Below are 21,853 nucleotides of genomic sequence, written 5' to 3' on the forward strand. Positions count from 1 at the left end.
ATACCAATGCCTTATCTTTGGCCAAAGTTGGCACATTTATTCGCTCCAAAACATGGCTGCGTGTCGGAAGCGCTGATTTCACGCATGCGCAAGGAGTACATGTTGCTGATGGGACGCGGCCTGTACTTTTTTGTCATTGCACCCCACAATTCAGAAATGAATGTTAAGGGCTTTGTAGATAGGAGATGCTTGAAGCCCAATTCCACATGGATGGAGCCGGTATTGAGGTTTGCAGGTGAACGTGAAGGTATAGCACGGCCCTATACCGTAGCAAAGACAGAGCACAGGGAGGGGATAGCGGCGGCCGACACCTTCCATGCTTTATATGGCCGTATCAAGGAATATTTACTCAGGTTTGGCATTTTGAGATTAAAATTGAAAGTAAGTAGATTATTCCTGTTTGTTTTTTCCTTAATGAATGGATACAATGTACCAACAAGCAAAATGTTTCTAACAAAACAAATTAGCCAAAGTTCGTTACAATTTAGGACATGGTGGCTGATAAACGCAATACAGAATTCTCTCTGGCACTGTTGGGGGTTAATGTTTCGGTTCAGGCTATTGAGAGAATGAGCCTTTTAAACTTAAACTTGGATTAGCGAGTGATGGGAGTGATAAAGGGCCATTGGAACACAGGAGTGATGGGAGTGATAAAGGGCCATTGGAACACAGGAGTGATGGGAGTGATAAAGGGCCATTGGAACACAGGAGTGATGGGAGTGATAAAGGGCCATTGGAACACAGGAGAGATGGGAGTGATAAAGGGCCATTGGAACACAGGAGTGATGGGAGTGATAAAGGGCCATTGGAACACAGGAGTGATGGGAGTGATAAAGGGCCATTGGAACACAGGAGTGATGGGAGTGATAAAGGGCCATTGGAACACAGGAGAGATGGGAGTGATAAAGGGCCATTAGAACACAGGAGTGATGGGAGTGATAAAGGGCCATTAGAACACAGGAGTGATGGGAGTGATAAAGGGCCATTAGAACACAGGAGTGATGGGAGTGATAACGGGCCATTGGAACACAGGAGTGATGGGAGTGATAAAGGGCCATTGGAACACAGGAGTGATGGGAGTGATAAAGGGCCATTGGAACACAGGAGTGATGGGAGTGATAAAGGGCCATTGGAACACAGGAGTGATGGGAGTGAAAGGGCCTCTGTATGCCTATGAAGATATTCTATTCAAAATCAGCCATTTCCAGCTACAATAGTGATTTACAACATTAACCCCGTCTGCGCTGGATTTCTGATCCATTTCATGTTATTTTAATGGACAAAATGTGCTTTTCTTTAAGAAACACGGACTCCAAACCTTTGAATGAGAGTGTATTTACACATTTATCACATTTATCACCTAATACAAACAAATGTATTTCTTATCTGACCAATTTGTTGTAAAGGGTGGATTGTCTGGCTTTCACTCCTCTGTAGACATTATCCAATGTATATATTATCCTTGTCTTGACCTCTGACTTTTAAGTAAATATGCAGTTAAGATCAATCTGTAGTTCCCTCTTTAGGGAAGAAATAAGAGACGGTCCCCCATTTCCATTTTTAATGTAGATGTAAGTTAAAACATTATACATATATATATATATATATATATATATATATATATATATATATATACTGCATAACTAAAAGATAATATATATATATTTACTGTATAAATTAAAGATATTATATATATATTTACTCTATAAATTATATATATACCGGTATATATATATATATATATATATATATATATATATATATATATATATATAATTTTTATGGTGTACAAAATACATCATGAGAAAGAGTTTTATTAAGTAAATAAGACAACTCAGTCTGCTGACTTAAAGTTAAATTTTAACTTGAGGGGTAACTGTACATTAAGCTCACAGGGCAGAAGTACACCGGGGTATGGTTTCGAGACATCACATGCAAACTGAAATGTACACGTGGAAGTTAATTAGTAATTTATCTAGGTGGAGGAATGCGGCACTCCTCGGACTCTCTGACTCATGGGAATCTATGGAGCAAAGGACTTCATTTGAGAATCGGGACTTCATTAGCATTGCCGTAAAGAATCAGCTCAGTGTGGTGTTTCAGCAGGGCAGGGATTTTAAACATCACATGACTTTTAAAGGTGGCGGCCTTCAGATCTGTAGATAAAGGACATTTATTGGAACAGAATTATATAAAATCCACATTTTTCATTTCTAAGTTACACTACAAGCATTATATACTGTGCTTCAAGCATTACGGTATTTCTCCGGGGAACTTTCCCTTTCACCAATAGACAGCAGATTCAGGACTTCCACTCAATCCTTATTTATACACTTTGTCACATTTTTATTTATTAGACCATTCTTACCAACATGCCACCTAGAGAACTGGGATCATCTACCGGTCTGATTCACATGACTGATCTTCCAACTGCCCTCAAGATTGTTACGCCTGAGAGGAGACTAAATATTTAAGTTGGTGCATAAAATCAGGCTAATTGTAGGTCAGACGGGAGGTCACTATCAGCCCTGAGAACTGCCCCATGTTCAGCTGGGTGTGTGTGACTCCTTTAGATGTGTGGCACCAGGGGACGGCTGCTACCTTCAGACCCATGGTGTGACCTGCTGCTCTACTGCCGTGGGGTCCTGTAATGTCACCTTACATGACCCCACTTAGCCTGGCATCTGCAGGTGGGCCATGAGCTCCTCCTGTTTCTAGAATTAGGCCCATCCTGCCCCTGGGGTGCAGGGGCAAACAGATTAGTTGGTGATCTAAATTGTGGTAACCCGATGACTCCTTTAACTGTGAACAATGGAACTGAGCCATCAGGTCATCCTACCCTCAGTAGCTGATTGACCCACATCCATTGTTGCGCAAACAATAAATAAGGATAATAAATGGACTCTTTCTCCATAAAGGCTTTCTTCGTGTTTTTCCGGTATGTCTCGTTGCCCTCTGCTAGGTGTTGTTGAAAGCCACGGAACTCTTACATTGACACCTATGCTGTATACATTTTATACTAGAAACTCCTCCGTGGGGCAACTTGACTGGTCCGTGTCTCAAAGCTTTTTACCTCCCTCCACATCTATCCTAGTGAGATACTAGGACTTATACTGTATATCCACCTTACACATTGTATCGTGATCATTTATTGTATCATTTATCTTGTTACTTTTTGCAGTTAAACAGTCTCTACAGAGAAATAATGGTCTCTTGGTCAAGGTCATTTCTGTTGTATTGCGTCACCAAAGTGCGCGGCGTACTCGGACCCAGGGTTGTAACTTCCCCTATCTGATTATTTCATCCATAACCTGTTATTCCTTCATGATTCCTTCTAATGATTTACTAAACCAGATGACGCTTCACAAACCATTTGTCCAAGTGTAACCCGTCCTTAGTGGGGGTCAAGGGCCAATCGCAACTTTCTTTCTCCAGATTAGTTTCTTGTATAACATTATCCCATAAAATCAGGCAAAGGAAGAAGTCGGTAGGGTAAAAAGTGACATTTGCCATCAGATGTACAGGTCTTCTGCTCTTGGGTCACCTAGCCTATATGGTAGGACCACCATTGGTTCAATTCTCCGGCACCTTGGACCCCCAGCCAGGTCACTATATCCAATGTCTACTATCTGAAAAGTGCAAGGATAGAAAACGTTTGGTTTATGAAACATGGGCTGGAGGAGACCACAGGAATGGATTTAGTCTTTCCAAGTGACCCTTTCTTTGATCTTTCTGACCAAACTGTAGGAAAATCTTACAATGTATAGTTAGTGCAGAAAGCTCTTAGAATGTTGCTCTAGAACCTTTCTCTGAATAGACTGCATGTCATCTGCTGGGTAAGTTCTAGATTCCTACTATAAATATAAATAATGGTTTTCTATTTCAACTTGTTGAACAATGTGTTCTTTGTTCTAAGACATATTAAGACAAGTAGAGCATTGTGGAAGCTCAAACAATTACCGCAACTCTTGGAACAATTATCTGCTCTTGTTATAGCGCAGGCACTGCCAGAAACCACCCGAAAATCACGCGTAAAGGCGACCGACTGTCACAAGGTACCCCAGGCTCCGTGTACCCTTTCACAGTGAGTACGCTTTGTGTTTTTAGGCAACTGCATATCAGCCGTTTGTATGATTCTCGTTCTGTCATCTGAGCCCCGATCTACTAGGCAAACACCCCGACTCATTCTCATACTGCCTGTGGGGAACAATAGAATGGCTCAGTCCTAATCACCAACTCACATTCCGGCTAATGAAAATCTATGGAGGATCTGACTTTATTGGCATAACCATAAAGCATCAGCTCAGTGTGGTGTCTGAGCAGAAAAGTCACACAAAATAAATACTGACAACAATGGCGGCCTCTGAGTCTGCAGATGAAGGGAGTTTATTGGAGTTATTATTACTGTATACAGCGCTGGGGGTTATATTACTGTATACAGTGCTGGGGGTTATTACTGTATACAGCACTGGGGGTTATATTACTGTATACAGTGCTGGGGGTTATATTACTGTATACAGCGCTGGGGGTTATATTACTGTATACAGCGCTGGGGGTTATATTACTGTATACAGTGCTGGGGGTTATTACTGTATACAGCACTGGGGGGTTATATTACTGTATACAGTGCTGGGGGGTTATATTACTGTATACAGCGCTGGGGGTTATATTACTGTATACAGTGCTGGGGGTTATATTACTGTATACAGTGCTGGGGGTTATTACTGTATACAGCACTGGGGGGGTTATTTGTATACAGCACTGGGGGGGTTATATTACTGTATACAGTGCTGGGGGGGTTACTGTATACAGCGCTGGGGGTTATATTACTGTATACAGTGCTGGGGATTATTACTGTATACAGCACTGAGGGGGTTATTTGTATACAGCACTGGGGGGGTTATACAGAATACAGCATTGAGGGGGTTATTATTATTACTGTATACAACACTGGGGGGTTATTGCTATATAAGGCGCTGGGGGGGTGTCACTGTATACAGAGCTAGTGGATTCTTACTGTAGAGAGTGAGGGGGTATATTACTGTATACAGTGCTGGGTGGTATATTACTGTATATATAGCGCCAAGGAGAAAAATATTGTTATCCATGGGGCTCCTTCTACCCCTGGCAAATCAGATCAGCTGGGGGTGAAGTCTGGGTAGCGTCACTGAGAGAGCTGCGCATGTACAGCATGCGTTCTCCAGTTCTCTAGACACTGGAGAATGAAATCGGGACAGAGGCAGAGATTAGTGGGATAGCGGAATGGAATGGCAAAATCAGGACTGGCCCGTGCAAATCGTGACCATTGGAAGGTATGGACTCCCCCTTTCCCACGATGTGTCGCTCATAGTCAGCAAGATAAAGTCCTGGCAATTAGTAGAGTAACAATTGATCAACGTCGATAAATAGATGAGCTATAAAGCTCCCGGTGATAACGTATATCATGAAAGTAATGTGTTTCTGGAGACCTGGGCTACGAATAATCCTTAGATTAGGCGCAGCCACCGCGCATTACCCTGATTAGATGTTCGGGGGCCGGGGATTAACGTTGGTCTTGGACAAGCTGCTGAAGATCATTTTCTTTGCCTCATCAGGTCCAGGGATAAAATAACTCAATCTATGTTTATCACGCATGATACGCCAAAGCCCGGGGCAGAAACTAGAAATTGCAGAACTCGCAGTTTTGCCCACTGCGATAGTGTTTGCCCACCCTATAACCAGACTGGGGGGTCCGCATCCAACCTTGGAATTCAATTCCTCTGCTGTATCGTTGGCATCATCAGCTTGGGTGTCCTGCTCTCTTCTTTGTGCATCAAAGTGAACAATGTATCCAACGGTTTATTTAAACTCACGGGTGAGAAGTTTAATCCCACATTTTGGTTTAAAAAAACAACATTTTTTATGTGGTAGATAAGCGGAAGGGCCTCCCAGTAGAAGTGGGAATAAGAGCATTTAAACATGTACGGGACAGGTATATGTGGATCTAAGATGAGACCTAGGCCTATTAATGTTGTCTTTTGATACCAGCCTGTAATTAAATGAGGTTCTACATATTCAACCTAAAAAATATAATAAAATAATGAAGCAGAAATTGGATTTATGAGAATGTCGATGATTTTTTTTCTCATATGGCAGGTTTGGTACGTTGCCGGTGTAAATGTTTATTTTGAACCTACGCGGGTTCATTTCCAAGGCTACCAACTCAACGACTGCCGTGCGGCCGTGATAGCGAGACCCTGACCAAAGGGATGTCGGCACTGGACAATAAGGCCTTTTAGAGGAAGGAACATAGTGCAGTCGTTAAACATATGGTATGGCTGTAAGCAGTGAATTATTTAAATCTGTAAATCTCTGTATAATTATAGCAAATGCTACTTAGTGTCAGGCTGGGGCTAGAAAGGGCCTCAGGAACAGAGATAAGGAATGGGGTAGATGAAGCCCTGTTTTGCTGTAAAAATGCTACTCTAGTCCATCTAAGAAGAAAGGGCCGCTGCTTGTCCTCCACCATCTTCATTTCACTTGTCTGTCCTTGGGCAACTATCCTATATATTGCAGAGAAGAACTGAGCTATCGATAGTATCTTCATAACCCGGAACCCTGAATGTCATCACAGTCATGAACTTGTGAGCAGAAGAACAAGGGAACTTTATTTCGATGGAGACAAAAGTTTCCCTGTTCACCCATAAGACAACAGCCATGCGAGTTCCAAAGGTGCAGGGCAATTGGGCCAGAGAACATAATCACACTTGAGCTCCTTTTGGTTCTAGAACTTCAGTTCTACAGGAACCATTAATAGTGCAAGAACCCCATGCAAGAATTCCTTCTTTATGTGAGATATTAATGCAGTCTCTGGATAACAGGCATCAGTAAATTTGACTTTGTATTTTTCTGCTTCCTAAGTTTCTCATCAGGTTTCCAGAATTACCCAGAAGATCCTCGCCAAGAGTTCCTCACTAATCCAGCCGTTTTCTTCATGGACCCCTGTTTCTCTATCAATACCTCGACGTGTGGCTGGTCCAACACCTGAGAACGTACGGAGACGTGGGATGACGCTTATCTCAAACCGTATGGAGGGATGCCGAGATCCAAGCTCGATGACTGGAAGAAGTAGAGACCATCTGTCATTTTAATGTATCGTGATATCACGTTGTGTGAATACCTATTGTCCATATGGTGCCTCCTACAACTTGTGCCACAATCTTATTCGTTTCCACCGGACTCGCCAGCCTGGTTTTAATTTGATGGACCCTGCGTGATGAGTAGAAAAATAAAAAGAGAGTTTTGTATAAAACATCTGCCTCGCGATCTGTATTTTAGAATAAAGTCTGTTTGTGGTTAAAAGTGTTGTTATTTGGTAACAAACCGCATGAATGATGGACAGTTGGACACCCAGTGCATTAAAGTAGCAATCACATGGCTCCAGCGTGCATTCTGATTCAGGAACAAGATAACTTCTTCTCTCTACTTCATTTATTTTTGTGCAGTAGCCTCGTGATTAGCAGAAAACATTCAAAATGAAGCAAATGTTATCACAGAACTTGAGAAACTAAGCCAAAGATACCATCAAGTTCTACCCATCTACTGATCCTTCCTGCTTTTGATCCAAAAAACACCCAATTAAGCTATTTTTTGGATTCTGCCAATTCCTTCTTGACAGCCGAAGGGGATCAGAGTTCTCCTTGGATCAAGAAGCTCTAAGATATTAATGTTTATTCTATCATTTATAGCCCGGTATGTTCTGCTTTTACCCTTTTTGAAGGCATCTGTTGTATCGGATACAACCACCTGCCTTGGCAGTGAATTCCGTACCTTTATTGCCCTCACTTTTAAAGATCCCCCTTTTCTTGGTCGTCTATGAAATCTTCATTCTTCCCGTCTCAGAGGATGACCTCTGAAGGTCACTGGAAACAACTTACAGCCCTTACAAAGCTGCTTCGTTCACTAAATATGGTCAAACCTCTGTAAAGTTTAATTTCATTTGTTTACTCCGGGGGAAAATAAATTGTCTGTTTTCATGAATTCATCCTGAAACTTTTGCTAAAAGCATTGATGGTTTCATGTTGGGATCAGAAAAGAAAAAAAAAAGGGATTACTGGGAGATAATTAAATGACCCTACTAATGAGCTCATCAGATTTCAGCGTATTTGGTTTGTATATATAGACGGGTTCTAGTGTTTTGCGGAGACAGTATTTATTTCCAGCTCTCCAACTTTCGCCCTCGGTGGTGTGATGGACGCTAGATCTCTACGGAACTCGGAATGCGTGAGCCCCACAATTAGGACAATCCAGACAAAATTCTAAAAAATGGGGCAGAATCAAAGTTCTGGTGCCGAGGAGATCGATGTGGCAGACTTACAAGATTTGTATAAGAAGTTTGTGATCGAATGTCCTAGCGGAGCTTTGTATCAACACGAATTTAGAAGATTTTTTGGAATTTCCGAGAACCACGAAGCTTCACAATTTGTTGAAAGAATGTTCAGTTCTTTTGATAGAAATGGGGTAAGACAATGCTTTACTGTTTATCTTTTGTGTTGAAGACATGCTTGACGTGCTTGAGTGTTTTTAGGGCCTCCAGTCTCTTCTTGTATCTTCCCTGACCTTACGCTTGGTGTTCCATGAAGATAAAGAGGAAGACTTGAGCTTCCCGTTGTAGATATCTTTCTTTGCTCCATTTGGTGGCTTTGATAGCCATAACGGCCCAATGGTTTTGGAGTAAAGTGCCCACAGCAAGGGCTAAGCAGAGATACATCCATGTATCCAATGGTAGATATGTATTCTTCTGTTCTTTGGCACCCTTGGTCCAGCATGTGGGATGGAGAGCCACGGGGTACTTGGGTACTTTAAAGGCTTAATTTCCCTCTACAAGAACCTAAATTCACATATAGATCTATTCAAGGTCAATATAAGGAAGGAACTTTATCTACGGGAATGATAGGAACGTTCTAAGGGAGATTTGTTTTTTTTTTTACATACTGGACAGTTAAGACGTAGAATTGTGGGGTTTTTTTTTTCTAAAAAGTTACAAAAAAGAGATACAATTATCCCTCTAACACGGGGTGTGTTCTTTATTATGGATTCCTAATAAGTTCATTTGAACCTGACTAGTCTCAACTTTGCTCTTACAGGACAACGCAATTGATTTTCTCGAATACGTGGCAGCTCTGAATCTCGTACTACGTGGGAAACTGGAGCACAAGTTACGATGGTCGTTTAAAATATACGACAGGGACGGAAACGGTTCTGTAGATAAAAGGGAATTGAGAGAAATCGTACAGGTACTGGCACCCCGTGGTGTAAAACCTATACGACGCTCCTTTCACTGACAATGTATAATAGAATGTTATGTAACTACCATTAGCTAATCAGGTCGGTCAGCGACCAAAATAGCCTCTATACACGCCAAGTAGATACGAGCGGCTTAGCCTCTAAATCTCGGTTTATTTGTATTTCATTAGTAAAAGATCAGGAAATAATGAAATATCCCTTTACTATTAGTAAACAGCTTTGTGGACCCACCGTCGGTCAAAAAAGACCCTGCGCCGTAGTATCTTCTTAAAGTATTAAAAAGGGAAGACTCTGGGAGTTATTTTGGGTAAGATGTTAAGCTGTTGGGAAAGGAGAAATCTGGTCAGTAGAAGAGCATAGGGACCCTATAAAATACTTATAGGCGTTTTTAACCAAGTACACCCCAATTGGCTGGTCTGGAACCCAATAGCAAACAAAGCTGTCCAAGAGCATCCAATCCAAAGGGAGCGAGAAAAGCCGTAGTGGGGCTTTATAGCTCCAGGTGACAAGGAGAGCCCCTGTTGCTGGGGTAATGAAGGAGGAGTCTCACCCCTGTCCCAGCAGTGTGATCTGGATCTGTGGGCATGGCCACCCGGCATGCATGTGGTGTGTGTGCACATCACGCCTCCCGCCACTCAGACGGTTCCCGTTGGCTCACGCGCCGGCACGGAGCGAATGGCTCCGCCCCACGCTGCCAGCACGTGACTGGACGCGGAGGAGGCGTCCGTGAAAATTCAACAACTTAAACATGCAAAAAATGTATAAAACCAAATGTTTATAGATAATTAGTTGTTTTCTTCTTTAGTCAATTTATAGTGTGAAGAAAGACTGGAAAAGGGATCCAGAAACAGAATTAATGAGCCCTGACGACGTTTGCGAGAGGATTTTTCAGCTTGTTGATGAAAACGGAGACGGTAAAATCAGGACTTGCATTCACTGGATGCCCCTAAAATGATTCTAGGGCAGTTCAAATTTTAGACCCCTCTGTATTCTTAATTTCTCTGGTTTCGCATTTATTACACCTCGTCCCATGTGAAGATTGTATGAAGACTGTCAGTTTATTACTTTTAGTGCACATAATTTAGACAACTTGCCCCAAAAATCTAACTGTAACCTGCGCCAACTACCCATCTATGTAAAAAACCCATCCCATTAATGCCCCCAACACCCACTGTACCCCAATCACTTCTACATGCCCCCTAAAATTTCAGGTGTCCAACTGGGACACCTGTTTTAGGGGGTGTGGCAAGAGGTAGGGAGGGGCCAGGCCAGAGGTGTGGCCACCTGCTCATCTCACCTGAAGAGCCACCACGTGGTGCTTAGCAATAGAGTGTCGTGAGCTTAAAGCGGAGGTCTGTGGGTCAACAACCCAGTCGTCTGTTGATTTTGCAGCTCCTCAACCGGCCGAGGATCCCCTATGCCAAGAAAAGCAGGGCAGTTGCACAGCTACCTCGGATAGGAGGAGAGTGGAACGTTGCCTAAAAATCAGGACAGTCCCTCAAAAACAGGGACTGTTGGGAGGCAAGCTTCGATCACGCCTTTGCCATCAACCCCTGGCAACCACATTGTAAAGCCTGAACCCAATTTAATAAAACGGGGGCTGCCCGCACCATCCTCCGCCGCATCCTATCGCACACGCATTCACACTACCACCGGCCCGTGTAGATAAGCATGTCCAGCCATCACACACTGACAGCCTCCCGCGGGTGTTCTTCAGTACAGCTTCTTTTTTTGTCGTACGCATGGATTCAGCGGCTAATTCGAGTGGTCTCTCCTTCCCAGGCCAGCTTTCACTCGAAGAGTTTATAGAAGGAGCGAAGAAGGATGAATGGGTCTTGAAGATGCTGCAGCTCAACACAAGTCCGTATAACTGGGTTATGGAGCAACGGAGGAAAAGTGCTTTATTTTAAAAATGATCGTATTTGCCTTGTTTGTTACTTTTGGGAACTCCCAGGGTTTGCCCCTAAGCCTTAGGGGTTTTGCCCCAATCTCAGGGTGAAGGGGCAGATTCTCAGGGTTACACAGTCTGACTGCAGGTAGAATATTCCTATTCTACCTGCTGGGATCATACATTAGACTCCCAATTGGTTCTTTTGCCCCAGTATGTTACGATTGATATCCCTGCTTGAATACAGGCGACTCTATTAAGTGTATCTTTAAATAATGACAAGTCAAGGTTTCCATGACGACCGGTATTAGAGCCATTTGGTTAACACATTTGATTAGTCACTACATAGAATCTTTATAACGGGCTAGTAAAGGGTTAATACTTGGAGAGTCTCCGGGTCGGCTTATTTAGAAAGTTCCCAGGAATGGATATGACGCAAATAATTTCATTTCCCGTCACTCTAATGTGACTTTTCTAGCCCGGTATGATCCAGATCTTACCCAACACCTATCAAATAGCACCATCTGCTGGACATTATAATGAATGCATCTGTGGGGCATCTTTTCCACTGAAACCAATCAATAAATATTATTACTCAAAAAAATGGAATAATGTGATCATTTTTTTTTAAAAGAAATTCAGTTCTTAATACATTTTTAGCTTGCCTGGCATAGAACTTTGTATGCCACTCAGGGGCAGCCAACACACAAGATCTTTAGTTGCTGCATTAATGGATCTCTGAAGACGCTCGCACTGCTGTGGCGAAGTACACAATAATGTTCTGTATTTTTTGTAATAGTTATGACACGCAATCTATATACAAGGGGCAGTTAATAAAGACACAATCATTTTATTTAAGTTAATATACAGACACAATTGTTTCATTGTGTGATTTATATTCTTACCAGTACATCCTTACCAGTAACGACGCGGTCGCCATCTTTAAGACTGGCAAAGTCTGATGGGCAGTCACGTGCTCTGAGATAGGGGCTTGGATGCCCGTGGTACCGCCCCCTCGACGTGCACCGTCAGCTGTGGTAGTAATCCTCTCCAAAGATGGCGGCCTAAGCGAAGCTGTGGGGTAAAGGGGGCAACTGAGTGTGAAGGGTAGCAAAGCGACGGGACATGAGGCTTTCCTAATGCCCCACGGGGCTGAGGTGAGGAGCTGCTCTAAAAGTGGGAGGGGCTTGGCTTATTTTAAAGGTGGGGAGCAGGTGCCTCAGGCTCAGTGGGGGGATGGAATCTGCCCCTGGGGCTAGGGGGTCACCCCAATTACAGACGGGGGAGTCCCCTTCCACATTATTGCCCAGCTCCCCTGGCATGCCAGTTTGGGGGGGTTGTTTAGGAAGTATTGCACCTCACCCCCTGACCTGGGCCCAGGCTAAGTACTGCCTGGAAGTGACTGTTGGGGTATTTCATTTTACCCCAACTGGAATAAATGCCGTTGTCTGGGCCACCTCATTGTGACCCTTGTAAGCAACGCTCTGCAATTTAACAGAAATTCTGTATTATTATTTATTTATTTTTTTTACTTCTTCCTAACTGGCGCCTCGTAGTGTTTTTGTATGCTACACGTTGTGGTCTCGCTCCTTCACCTATTTATCAGGTGTTTGTACCGGTGGCAGGACGCCCCTGATCCTAAAAAGCAGCGACCCAAGCCCAGGCGGGGGGCACCAAATCCTGCCTTTAACCTGGGGCACCTATGGGAGAGCCTATTGAGTTGGTGCCGCTGTTCGTCGGTCGCTGGGTTCGTCTCATGATGTCAAAATGCGGCAGATGTGTGCGTTCGTTCATCGCTCCCTGAAAACATATATAGATTACTGCCCTTTAAAGGGGGCTACCTAGGGACCCCTGATGAAAGCATCCCCCTCTCATGAGGGGCAGAAACGTACGTCAATATATATATATTGTTTTTTATAGCGCCATCGTATTCTGTAGCATTGTAAAATGGGCAGACAGGACATAACAAGTAGTATATAACAACAATTTGACTTACAGAAACAACAGGGAGGAGGACCCTGGACAGAGGAGCTTACAATCAATATTAAATACAAGTTGTGCTGCCATCTGTATTATTGCTTTGTTTCCATGTAATTAATTTGTTTACAGAGAGGTCCCTGCGTCTCATCGCCGCCCGCCCCGTGTCGTCTGATAAGCCTGGCTGTCTCTTCTTCCTCCATCCTTGTGTGTGACAGCTGCGGGGTAATCCCCCACCTTCTTCCAGCTGTCACTTTGAGAGACTGCTCTCTGAGGTTTCCAGTAAGCCATTGTTAATGTCATGTGACCCCAGTAACCCCCCAAAAAAGTTTAAGTTTAAGGCTAAAAATATGACATGGGAGTTTTATCTAATGCCGTCCAGGAGGATAGAGCGCCACGAAATAATTATTTGTGCCTGTGGTTTATGCAGCGGTTATGTGACAGTGGCTCCGAGGTGGACAGCAGGCGTCGGGGAGGAAAAAAAAAAAACGGCATAATCTATGCCGTGGATGTACGATGGACCTGACTCGTTTAAAACGAATAAAATATAAGTGAGAGCCCAGAACTAAAAAAGAGACTCCTTTCTAAATAGCGACGCTGAAGTGTGAGTGGCGGGCTTCCTCTATAAAGGGTGCGCTGGTATTATACAGGGAGCGGTTGCTGGGTGATCCGCCGCAGTCGGTAACCAGTTTGACTGGTTGTTGCTACTTCGAAAAGGTTTACAATTTGATAACGAGAGAGTCTTCTGAGTACTTTCCATAAAGTCTGTCCATAGACTGAGCTTTCTTTGGAGCCGTCGTTACGGCGTTCGGTTTAATACAAAGCCCGGCACTGGTGGGATGATGGAAAAATAATTTAAAGAGGAGATATGATGTCATTCTTTTTTTTTTTTTAGCCAACATATAGAGTGATGGTATTTTTTAACCAAGCATCGGCCAAAGTTTACCCTAATGTAATGAAGCGTCCGGCAACGATACTGATTTGACCTGCAAAATGCGGAGGTGAAACTTTATTGGCCGTCCAAAGCCCCCGTTCACTCGTGAATTTTAGGTTGACCCTAAAGGTCCATGTCTATTGGTTAATACTTTTATTTAGGTTATTACATTCACTCTGTCTTGCACATCTGATCTTTTTTGGGAGCGTGTGTACGTGTCCCGACGGGTGCCCCGGCCATTCCGGTAGGGGAGGGGGCAGTTTGCCCCCCCCCCCGGGCTCCTGTCATTTGAACATTCTGGGTCACTAGCAAATTGTACATGTTCAGCATAAAAGTATCTCCGTTAAAAATGATTTTATGCAGCATTTACACCATGTCTGGATCCTTTCCATGCTCCTATGTGTTTAGGTACCCCCTTCTAATGGCTTTGTGTTGTAGCCCACATGGCTTGGTCCCCCCATAGCCTATGTGCGGCTTTTTGCTCACCTTGGCCCCCGAGCTCACAGTTAAGCTTTGTTTTATAATTATAACACACGCGTACACCTTTACTCTTTGCTTCATCAGATTTACTGGTAGTAAAGCTTCGGCCACAAATTTATGAAAGTGAAAAAAAAATTATGTTGCCGGTGTTACTAACGGTGCTCGTCAGCTCTTCGCCTGATCAAATTTAAGGGCTTTATTTACTTAAATGGGTTGCTGGGTTGTCCCTTCCCAGATTATAGTGAAGATGATGAGTTGAAAACTTCCAATTCCCACTTTGATCCTTTTCTGTACTTTTTCTGTACTTGTATTTATTATATTATTTATAATTATTTTTATTCATTTATACTATTTATTATATTATATTTGTAATATTTTTTTATATATGTAGAAGTATTATATTTGTAATATTTTATGTTGAATATGTATTATATTATTTATTTATATTTTACTATTTATACTATTTATATTTGTAATATTTATTATATTATTTCTAATATTTAATATTATATTTGCAATATCTGTTATTAATTTGTAATTTAATATTATTTATTTGTATTATAATATTGAATATGTATTATATATATTTATACTATTTATACTATTATTTATTTGTAATATTTAATATTATATTTATTTGTAATATTTAATATTATTTATTTGTAATATGTATTATATTATACATGTCACGTGCGGCTGGGATTATATTTTGGCTTTTAGAAGATAACTGTAGATTAGTGGTGAGACGATGTAAACACTGCCTTGTTCTGCGATTGAGAGAGGTTGGGATAGTATTTATTTTCCAAGCGCCTGTAATCGTATGCTGTGGCCATTCGGAGAAGGCAGGTATTATGTTGCCTTTCAGGTTTTGGCCACGTTAGACAAGATGGATCATGACTGAGCATCGGAGAGGTGTGCGTTTACAGAGGAAAAGTGACGTGTCTCAGTCTGAATGATTCATACACGGAGGGGGGTACAGGTTTTTTTCCCCCTTCAATCAGAGATAGTGAAATGTTACCCTATGGCCAAGGAGCGTTTGGCTGCCTGGGGGTTTTGTGAGTTGTGGTCTGTATCTACCCAGCTTTCTGTAACACTTGGACTGTTTGGAAGTTACTGTGAATGGAATGCGATATTCTGCAGCAAAGTGTTGCTTAATCGAAAATATGATACTTCAAAAAATTTTCTTAAGCAGATCATTTGGAATTTTTTTTGTTTTTGCTGATAAAAGTGTGCTTTGTTACTGATGTAACTGTTTCTGTTCTTCTATTCAGAGCCCGGTGTAAATCATGTGGAAATGGTATTCAACAGACGAGTCTCTACCTCCTGGAGGCGTAAGTATAATGTATATTTTTTTTTTCGTTTTTTTTTTGCTTATTCTACATTCCGAGGAAATGTAATGTCCCGTTAAAAAAGTCTTTGAGGCTTGTTGCGATGAAGGATATTCCTGTATACAGGGACTATCAGTGTTAAAACAGAAATCCTACCCCAGTTGTTACCCCTCCAGAAATTCTTCACTGCAGAGGCTGATCTTCCTACTTTCTCCGTAATGAAGGTTTCTTAAAGTGACAGAACACCAATTGTGATTCAGGACAAAAAATAAAAGCCGGTGGCGCTGATCTGCCCAACGTAGAGATGAACCGGACAAGTGCTGCCAACTGATTAATAAAGTAGAAATATCTCTGCAGGCAAAGAAAATTATATTTATTGTAAATATTTTCCCCTTTTCTATTGCGTTTTGTGTTATTGGTGGCGTGTAGCTTGTAAATTTTCGCTGATATATTTGTGACAGGGTTGACACTTAGTTGACGCCATCTTTTTTTCCGTCCGCAGGCGCCCGACGCTCAGGAGGGAGCTGGCACCATGTCGGTGGCAGATCTGACGGAGCAGCTTTCGCAGACGGAGCAGCTGGTGATTCAGCTGAAGGAACTGATCAGAGAGAAGGATAATGAGCTCCGCAAGAAAGATCAACAGCTTAAGGTCTGCGTGCCGAGGCCCGGGACTTAGTTCTGGGTTGTCTGTGCTCTGTCGCTCCTAAATTCTCAAGACAAATCCGTTTAGAAGCAGCAGCGTGGAGGCGCACGGCTTCCCTTACAGCGGGCTGGCTGCGCTATTTGCGAAATTTCCCACTTGATTCCTTGACTTGAAATTAACATTTATATTTTTAGACTCAAAGCGGCCAGTCTCTTAGTCTGACATTAATTCTGATTATTCACTTATTAAATAAATATTTATTCTTTACTTCCTTATTTTGGCATAGTTGGCACATTTAAAAAAAAAATGGTGGGTTAAACCATAAGGCCGTTTCAAACAGACTCATCAACCAACAAAAAAAGAGTCATTTGTGAATCATTAAAAGTGGGATCGTTTTTTTTTTTTGTTTTTTTTTATGGTTTTAACTTGTTTTTCTTCTGTTTAGACTATAGTTCCCACGGTGAACTCTTCTTAATACTCTTCTCATGATATACACTACTGTTCAAAAGTTTGCAGTCATTTAGAAGTGTCCTTGGTTTTTGAAAGAAAAGCACATTTTGTCCATTAAAATAACATGAAATGGATCAGAAATCCAGCGCAGATGGGGTTAATGTTGTAAATGACTATTGTAGCTGGAAATGGCAGATTTTTAATGGTATCTCTTCATAGGCTACAGAGACCCTTTATCACTCCAATCACTCCTGTGCTCCAATGGCCCTTTATCACTCCAATCACTCCTGTGCTCCAATGGCCCTTTATCAATCCCATCATTCCTGGGTTCCAATGGCCCTTTATCACTCCCATCACTCCTGGGTTCCAATGGCCCTTTATCACTCCCATCACTCCTGGGTTCCAATGGCCCTTTATCACTCCCATCACTCCTGTGCTTCAATGGCCCTTTATCACTCCCATCACTCCTGTGTTCCAATTAGGGCTGAAACAACTAATCGATAAAATCGATAATAATCGATTATGAAAATCGTTGTCAACGAATTTCATCATCGATTAATCGGATCGATTTTTATCGATTATAAAAAGAGGTTTTTTTCAGAGCAAATGCTCTGAAAAACTCCTCTCTTTATATAATCCGACCTCAAACAGAGATCGGATTATAACACCGGAATCCAGATCCCCCGCAACGCTGCAGGGGACCTGGATTCCCCTCACTGTCGGCCGGTCTCTCACTTCCGTCTCTCTCCCCCCTCCCATAGACCCCTCTGACTCCTCCCCCCTCCCATACGTCACTCTGCCTCTCTACCCGGCACCGTTACTGAAGGCACTTTCCCTGCAGCTTCATAGAAGCCTCAGTGTAAGTGAAGGTGAGTGACGGAGTCTGTCTGTGAGATGCAAACCCCCACCGGCTGACAGAGAATCATCCTCTCTGATAGCCGGTGAGGGTCTGCATCGCACAGACAGACTCCGTTACTGCACTTCACTTACACTGAGGCTTCTATGAAGCTGCAATGAAAGTGCCTTCAGTAACGGAGCCGGGTAGAGAGGCAGAGCGGTGTATGGGAGGGGGGAGGAGTCAGAGGGGTGTATGGGAGCCACCCTCCAATACACCACTCTGGCTCCTCCCCCTCTCATACGCCACTCTGCCTCTCTACCCGGCTCCCTGGTGTCTTGTCAGAAACGGAGGTTCACAGGAGGCAGAGTGGAGTATGGGAGGGGGGAGGAGGCAAAGTGATGTATGGGAGGGGGAGGAGCCAACGTGATGTATGGGAGGAGGCAGAGTGGAGTATGGGAGGAGCCAGAGTGATGTATGGGGGGGAGGAGGCAGAGTGGTATATGGGAGGGGGAGGAGGCAAAGTGATGTATGGGAGGGGAGGAGCCAGAGTGGTGTATGGGCGGGGGAGGAGCCAGAGTGGCGTATGGGAGGGGGAGGAGCCAGAGTGGTGTATGGGAGGGGAGGAGCCAGAGTGGTGTATGGGAGGGGGAGGAGCCAGAGTGGTGTATGGGTGAGTTATAGTGGTGTATGGGGGGTATTATGAATTTTTAGGGCATATAGGGGGTATAAGGCATATGGATATTAGGCATATCAGGGGGCATAAACATATCTGGGGGGTAAAAGGTATATCAGGGGGCTCAGTGGCATATAGGGGGTATAAGACATCGATATTAGGCATATCAGGGGGGCATAAAACAAATCTGGGGGTAAAAGGTATATCAGGGGGCTCAGTTGCATATCACTGGCATATAAGGAGTATAAGGCATATCAGGGGCACAGTGGCATATCAGGGGGGCACAGTGGAATCTGGCATATAAGAGGTATAAGGCATATATGGGGGCAGAGTGGCAAGCTGGGGGTCAGATGTGCATAACTGGGGGCAGTTTGGTAAATAAAAAAATTTAAACAAGGCTTTTTTCTCAGTTTTTATTAAATATGAAAAATAGTTAACATATGAATTAATATTTACTAATAACTTTGTATTAAAACCTAGTTTGAGAAGCACTGTGTTTGGGTTCTTGTAGCTTTTATTATTATGTCAGTAAAATAAGAAGGTGAATAGAGAGGCCATTGCAATAAAGAGATGAAAGTGTAAATTGTACGTTTTTTATTGCAATTTTTCTTCAATTTAAAATAATGTATTTTTTTATCCGATTAATCGATTAATCGAAAAAATAATCGGCCAACTAATCGATTATTAAAATAATCGTTAGTTGCAGCCCTAGTTCCAATGGCCCTTTATCACTCCCATCACTCCTGTGTTCCAATGACCCTTTATCACTCCCATCACTCCTGTGTTCCAATGGCCCTTTGTCACTCCCATCACTCCTGTGTTCCAATGGCCCTTTATCACTCCCATCACTCCTGTTTTCCAATGGCAGGTTGTGTTCGCTGATCTAAGTTTAAAAGGCTAATTGATCGTTAAAAAACCCTTTTGTTCCTTTAAAGGTAATAAACGTTTATTGGCGTTAACTGCCAGCAAGTGCTTTCTGTGTTTGCTTAGGTTGGATTATGTTTGATTTACTACATTCCACAATCTGTTAAACATTTGCAAAGTTCTCTAAGTAGCGCTTTTATTTTTTTGTACAGGAAGAAAAGGAGTCCTGTGAATCCAAGGTTTCCAAAGCAAAGCTGCAAAACAAGGCCAAGATCGCGTCGCTGACATCCCAGCTGGAAGAGCTGAAGAAGCAGTTTGGGTCTCCCAATAAGCAGGACAAGCGATCCGAGCACAGAAAGGTGGCTGCGACCGAAGCCCTTTCTAGTATTGCTTGCTGTTAAAACCATACGTTTTGGTGATGTCTGATGTCAAAATGTATGTGTTTTAACCCCTTAATGACATCTACGGGCTCACAATGCATTGTTTTTAATGGGTTTACGGATAACCCGTTGTCCTTAAGGGGTTAAATCCTTTTTTCTCTAATATTTTTCAAATATATATTTCACTGAATTGCAGTGAGCTTATCATGTTTCTATATCGCAATGCGTCTCCCGAGCCCCAAATATTATTTGTTGATTTTGTAGCACCACCTCATTCAGTTCCGCTGTATTATGTTCTTCTGGGTGCCTCTAAAGTATAGCTACCTGTAAAATAACCCCAAATCTTTGTCTGCTTTTCATCGGCAGACATGTTATATTAATCTTTATTGTTTAATTAGTGGTTTCGGGTCAGTGGTATCACCCCGTGCTTGTCTGCAGGACTCGCTGGTGATCCGGGTCTTCTGCTTTAATGCACCAAATGATCTTGGGTTAAGGTTCCCATATCGGTACATGGAGCCCATTTGGTCATTGGACTGTCTGTAATAAAATTAAAGAGACTTCTGGGAAAGATATGGTGAGATCCTGATACCCTGCTCTGGCTGTGAGAGTTGAGCCTGGAAGTTGGTGCGCTTTGTCTTTGATGGAGCAAACCTGCCTATAACATATATTATTAAGTTAAAGTCGTGTGTAGTTACCCGGCCTGCATTCAAACAAGGGAGCCATCTGTAAATCCTACTGATCATACTAATATTCCCTGCTGTCGTAATGTATGCTATTTAGTGAATGCAATTCTCAAACCTCTCTTTACCATTTGATATTCATTTTATACGGTTTGATTCAAGGGTTCTGGAGATGGAGACCATGAAAGTGCTTCGGCGAATCGAGGGAAAATTCTCGTATTAAAGAAGCGCGTGGAAGAATTGGAGTCTCAGCTGTCACAAAAAAATGAAGATCTCAAGAAAAAGGTAAATTTGACGTACACCAGTCACATTCGATTACCGACAGGAGAGATAGAGCTAAACCATTGCTTCATATCATTAAATACAGTTTAATGGAAAACATTGCAAATGGAGAATCCTTTTTATGAAGCCGTTTACCCCGTACCTGTGTTCTATTTGTTTAGAGGGTACGTTGCCACTTGTGTACCCTTTTTTTTTTTGCTTGTGTTTGAAATTTTGTTGACCGTTCCTTAGGAGGCAGAGCTGGAGTCGCAGCGCCTGCGCGGTTCGGAGATCGACGACATGCTTGCTGAGAAAGAAAAGAAGCTGGCTGAGAAGGAGGCGTACATTGTCGAGCTTCAAGTTTCAGCTGGAAAACACATCCACAATGAAGTGTCGGAGTCGGAAGAGAACGCAAAGGTAGGTGCAGTGTTCAGTTTTATCACAGGTGCTTTAATAGGAAACATTTTTATAATAACTTGTTGTGTGTAGAAACCCTTTGAATACACACACACGCACACACACATACACACACACATTTGGGTTTGAGGCACTTTTTCAAGATGATTCAGTAGAAACGTTCCAGATGTGTACGCCAGCTGTGTTGGTGGTTTGGAAGTCACGTGTTCTGGTTGTTTTAAGTGACAATATGAACTGATGTCCTAACGTTGGTCCAATGGACTTAGTCTTTTCTTAGAGACGTCACATCCCAAAAAGTTCATGCCTTTTTTGACGCTGAAGCTTTGTTTTTCCCATTTGTTTGTTTTTATTTGCCCAGAACCAGAAAGATTCTTCAAACCAGGAACTTCAGACTCTGATCCTCAACCTGACCAGGAAGGTGGGTGAAAGCGAGGAGAGGTGTAGCCTTCTCCAGGAGCAGGCAGAGACCTTAAAGAGCCTCCTGAGCAAAGAGAAGAATGACTACCAAGAAAAAGAGGCAATGTACACAGAAAATGTGAGTGAGCTGAACTGGGAAGTACTGTGTGGGTGATTCAGGAAGCAGACACTGGGCTTAAAATGTTTACATGACTCCAGACGGTCTTTAGAGAATCTGTCGTCAGGAGTGTTATGCTTGGTTTTATATAGAAGAACCAATTAGCGTTTGTTTTTTTTATATGAAGTTAAGACACACCAGGGCTTCTTTAACGGGCGCCTATGCAGGCACTTTAGCTCAA

The 21,853-nt window shown here is 42.7% G+C and overlaps 2 protein-coding genes and 1 long non-coding RNA gene across 4 annotated transcripts in view; all 3 read left to right on the top strand.

Moving 5' to 3' along the window:
• Positions 1–3,217: 3,217 nt before the first annotated feature.
• LOC128467860 (uncharacterized) lies at positions 3,218–6,950 on the top strand. 2 transcript variants are annotated; one of them, XR_008345764.1, is made up of 3 exons: positions 3,218–3,836; positions 3,997–4,084; positions 6,901–6,950. It is a non-coding gene; the product is annotated as an uncharacterized LOC128467860 (long non-coding RNA). The 2 variants fall into 2 exon arrangements; XR_008345765.1 differs by lacking the exon at positions 6,901–6,950 and adding an exon at positions 6,136–6,181.
• Positions 6,951–6,955: 5 nt separating this feature from the next.
• On the top strand, positions 6,956–11,777 carry LOC128467859 (guanylyl cyclase-activating protein 2-like). The gene is made up of 4 exons (XM_053449592.1): positions 6,956–8,499; positions 9,126–9,275; positions 10,091–10,199; positions 11,068–11,777. The coding sequence occupies exons 1-4, from the start codon at positions 8,305–8,307 to the stop codon at positions 11,193–11,195; spliced, it is 582 nt and encodes a 193-aa protein (XP_053305567.1). The 5' UTR covers positions 6,956–8,304; the 3' UTR covers positions 11,196–11,777.
• Positions 11,778–12,208: 431 nt separating this feature from the next.
• LOC128467858 (golgin subfamily B member 1-like) overlaps positions 12,209–21,853 on the top strand; it is a 35,721-nt gene continuing 26,076 nt past the window's right edge. Inside the window, exons 1-7 of the mRNA XM_053449591.1 lie at positions 12,209–12,330; positions 15,836–15,895; positions 16,395–16,541; positions 19,573–19,719; positions 20,583–20,705; positions 20,934–21,098; positions 21,457–21,633. Coding sequence (XP_053305566.1) covers positions 15,851–15,895; positions 16,395–16,541; positions 19,573–19,719; positions 20,583–20,705; positions 20,934–21,098; positions 21,457–21,633 — 804 coding nt within the window. The 5' untranslated portion in view covers positions 12,209–12,330; positions 15,836–15,850. The remainder of the gene's footprint in view (positions 12,331–15,835; positions 15,896–16,394; positions 16,542–19,572; positions 19,720–20,582; positions 20,706–20,933; positions 21,099–21,456; positions 21,634–21,853) is intronic.

The sequence above is a fragment of the Spea bombifrons genome, chromosome 10 (genome assembly GCF_027358695.1).
Source record: "Spea bombifrons isolate aSpeBom1 chromosome 10, aSpeBom1.2.pri, whole genome shotgun sequence".
Taxonomy (NCBI): Eukaryota; Metazoa; Chordata; class Amphibia; order Anura; family Pelobatidae; genus Spea; species Spea bombifrons.

Bases quoted from the DNA above. Each gene is read 5' to 3' on its own strand.
- LOC128467859 (XM_053449592.1), top strand. From the start codon at position 8,305: ATGGGGCAGAATCAAAGTTCTGGTGCCGAGGAGATCGATGTGGCAGAC. The intron at 8,500-9,125 runs GTAAGACAATGC...TTGCTCTTACAG, and splicing joins GTTCTTTTGATAGAAATGGG to GACAACGCAATTGATTTTCT. The intron at 9,276-10,090 runs GTACTGGCACCC...TTTCTTCTTTAG, and splicing joins AATTGAGAGAAATCGTACAG to TCAATTTATAGTGTGAAGAA.